Source organism: Trichoplax adhaerens, genomic scaffold, assembly GCF_000150275.1.
Source record: "Trichoplax adhaerens TRIADscaffold_7 genomic scaffold, whole genome shotgun sequence".
Taxonomy (NCBI): domain Eukaryota; kingdom Metazoa; phylum Placozoa; class Uniplacotomia; order Trichoplacea; family Trichoplacidae; genus Trichoplax; species Trichoplax adhaerens.
In genome coordinates, this window is record NW_002060949.1 from 2,582,382 (window position 1) to 2,586,183 (window position 3,802).

Genomic DNA, 3,802 nt, shown 5'->3' on the forward strand with positions numbered 1-3,802 from the left:
CATTGATAGTTATATACTACCAACGGCCATAGATCAATGAGTAAAGTTTACTCATTAATGTAAAGGCAATGAATAGGAAGAAGTTTAAAATTACGATAAATTTGTTACTGTACCTTCACCAGAAATCGCAAATTTTTAGCATAAACTTGTTCCGTAGAAACAATTTCATTCAAGACCATCAATCTTATCCTTGCAATTTTATCCATTTTTTCCTGACTTTTATTGCGTGTTTCATGATTCATTATTGAGCTAAGCTCTAAATTACTAACAAGATAGGCACATTAATCAATAAGGTGTAACCATATATTAGAATTAAATATAAATACACTCTTTCGATTATAATATGTAAAAGCCCTTCTATACCAGCATAAATTTTTAGAAGCATCTTATTCATTAAGTTTAGAGAATTGATTCCTGATGAATGGCGTACACTTTATACTATAAAATAAGTGATTTATATAATGTTGGAAGTTGAGTAAAAATACTGATTATCTCCATAAATAACTTTCAATCAATGACATTTGCACTCTCTATCTAATTCATTAGGATTGCATTGAAATTATGAATATATCTAGGGACATTACATTTTCATTTACAATTCGTTTTTTTCTTTTAACTGCTAGATTATTACAATATTAGTTACTCATTGTTTAATTTATTAGACATTTTCTAATTGATAACGTAAAAGAAGATATTTTATCTCTTTAAAGAAAACCAGACTCTTAAGTTTATACTGTCATACATATATTTAGTGGGTGCGGCAATTCTCTATGACCTAGTTAATTCAAATCTTAATGTCTAGATTGATTTTTCAGATAACTTAGAGATAATACAAGGCCAATGACGGTTATATAGTAATGACGTTATTTTTTTCTAATCCGAGCGATTACTTAAGCCTTGAAGACTTGATTTAAAGCTATAAATGTAATGAGGTAACACTACTCGTTCAATAGTCACATTAGTCAATAGTCACATGGTAACGATACATAAAGTAGTAATTCTATTGCCTACAAAGGCCTAGAAGAGTTGAGCGAGTGAGATCATTAGATATTGCACCTTCATTATACGTTATAACTACTTTTATTTCAAGGATGAACCCCAATAATATGAAGTTATTAATCAGTTTAATGATTCTTATATTGTTATCAAAATTTTACACTGTTGATAATGTGGTACCGTAGCTTAACCCAAAAAAGACATAGTTAATGAAGAAAGTAAAATTGTTGCGCAGTTTACCCGTCGTTATATATAGTCATTTGATGTTTAAATTTGTAAAGTATAGAAGTAATGAGTAGAAAGAATGCGTAATAATTTCAAAGTGGTCATAATCGTTGTGAGAGATATAATATGTTCCAATTGCTCTTCATTGAAAAGAATGAAATTCAATGTTGATGGCATAGAAAATTAAAAATCGACATAGTTTCGAAATTTTTTCGTTAGTATGAAATCCGATCATATTGTAATCTGACCAGATAAGATTAAAGGAAAATAATTTCTAAGTAAATAAGTGATGGTAGAAGACTACAAATTATATGTACCTGCAAATATATCTCGATGGTCTATAGAGATGTTCCAAGTAAAACAATTTTCACTGATCGTTTGTATACAAGTAATTGAAAAAATTAGTGAAAGCTGTATGTAAAAATAGACGATCAAGATCAAAGCAACAAGTATAGGTAGAAAGAGGAGTAGGGACGATCAAACCATACGTATAGAAGGGAGGACGAATTAGATAACGCATGACGGTTATCATAAGGATCTGTTACCCTTTCTGTACAGAATGAATATCCTATAACTAATTAACATTCTGTAAGAGCAATAATTGTACTGCATTATTGCAGCCATAATAAAGAGCAATCGGCTATTCATCTATTAGCTAGTAAAAATAAATTTATTCAGCACGAACTCTCGTTAACATTAATAAACATATATTAAATTTAATAATTTAATTAAATATGTACTCTACGCAAGGTTTATTGTACGTTAGTTCCATCGTAGCAGTTGTGGCACTAGTTATCATTATGATTAATCTGCTGCAACTCGGAAAAGCTGCGTAAGAAATTACATCTTTAGCGAGTGGCTAGCAGACCTTAGATTTCGATTGCACACTAATATTTAGTAGACATTTATCCAATTCGGCTCGGTTACAGCCTTTTCAAGTTTAACGATAAAGTTTATGTCAGATAGGTGTTTATTTCTATTGTATTGCCCCCATTGCTATTACCATCAATACCACCGACACCGATTGATTATTTATCGAGATGACTCCATCCTATTCTATTGGATAAACTTTAGCCAACTATCATCCAATCATCAACATTAAATAGGTCTTAAACTCATAACTGATCTGATGGAAATTAAAATAACATGCAAGATGGGCAAATTCCGGTTCAAAATGATGAAAGTTCTGTTACCCATAGCAATTTTAGAATAAATTAATTTTAATAAACCAATTGAATGAATACAAAAAATAACTTTCCTCCTTTTACAAGCAAATGACTAACTATTTTAGATCATATTAGGTACCATGTGCTCGAATGACTGGACCCCCCAAAAACTAAATAAAACGCATTTTTCGTGTTAGTTTAGACTACGCTAAAATTTTCATTGTCAAGCTTGTAACACAGAAATATTGATAAAATGTTGACTTATTTAGTATTCAAGGTACCGCTGTTATTATCAGTTCACCGAATTACTAATAATCATAATTATTACTAATACAATATATCATACGATAATCAGGTTAAGATATCGTTCTGTTACGAGTAAAAATTTTTGAAAATCATCACTCAGTATTTACAATCGCGGCTAGAACGACAAATGACGATCACGTGCATCATCCAAAGCTATCAGTTACTTATTGCTTGCAAAATCCACACCTGAAAATTGAATATGTGATACAGTGGCTGCCTGTTTCAGTATCATAATAAATTTTATGCTCTAATTATAACGTGGCCCTGGTTATTTTCACGTCCGAGAACATCAAGAATTCATGCACTTACATTACTGTACCCGTAACGAATGGATAGACATAAATTCTATCGTAGTCACTTTCATCTATAATAGTAGCTATTTCTGGAATATTTTACTGAAACTTATGGGTAAGGAAACAATTAAAATAGTGGCTATGATACAAATTCCTTACTGATATACGAGTGAGGCCTGGCTAGTTGAGAACTATATAAAGCTTACAGCATCTAACGCTAATCAATATATTGCGTCATGAAGTGTACAGTAAATACAGAAGGAAACTGCTAGAAGGTATAATACTTGTCCTATCAGAAGTGAAATGTTACACTTTTTAATAAATCAATTCCGCGACTCTGTAGCGATCTGAATTAATCTTCTCACATTTTAGTTTTATAGTACAAGATTATGTATAAGAAAATGTGTAAATGCATTTGGAATTGCTTTCGTAGTCCAAGATTTTACGAAAAATGATCTTTTGATTACGTTATTACAATACTTTAGACCATCTTAGTGCTATAATAACACTCGTCGAAAAAAAAACTACGCTGCGTTTCAATTCAATCATTAAGAGTTATCCTACAATGACTCAATTTTATCTCAAGTTGTTGCTGATGTAAAGTCAGTCAGTGTCTGCTTTTTAGCAAGCACATAGAAATAAATGTAGACAGGCCTTATCTCGACAATGGATCGATATAATATGGCCATAAACGATGAAAATTCAGTCATAATCGATATGCAACAGAGGATTATAAAAAAAAGAGACGACATAAAAATCCATATCGTCATTATAAACATACTTGATGCGATCCATACTGTAATTTGGAAATAATTA

At 30.9% G+C, this 3,802-nt stretch overlaps 1 protein-coding gene across 1 annotated transcript in view; it reads right to left on the reverse strand.

Annotated features, from left to right (window-relative positions):
• Positions 1-242, reverse strand: part of TRIADDRAFT_58074 (uncharacterized protein) — a gene marked incomplete at both ends in the record, with an annotated part of 11,291 nt that extends 11,049 nt beyond the window's left edge. Inside the window, one exon of the mRNA XM_002114316.1 lies at positions 114-242. Coding sequence (XP_002114352.1) covers positions 114-242 — 129 coding nt within the window. The remainder of the gene's footprint in view (positions 1-113) is intronic.
• Positions 243-3,802: the final 3,560 nt, after the last annotated feature.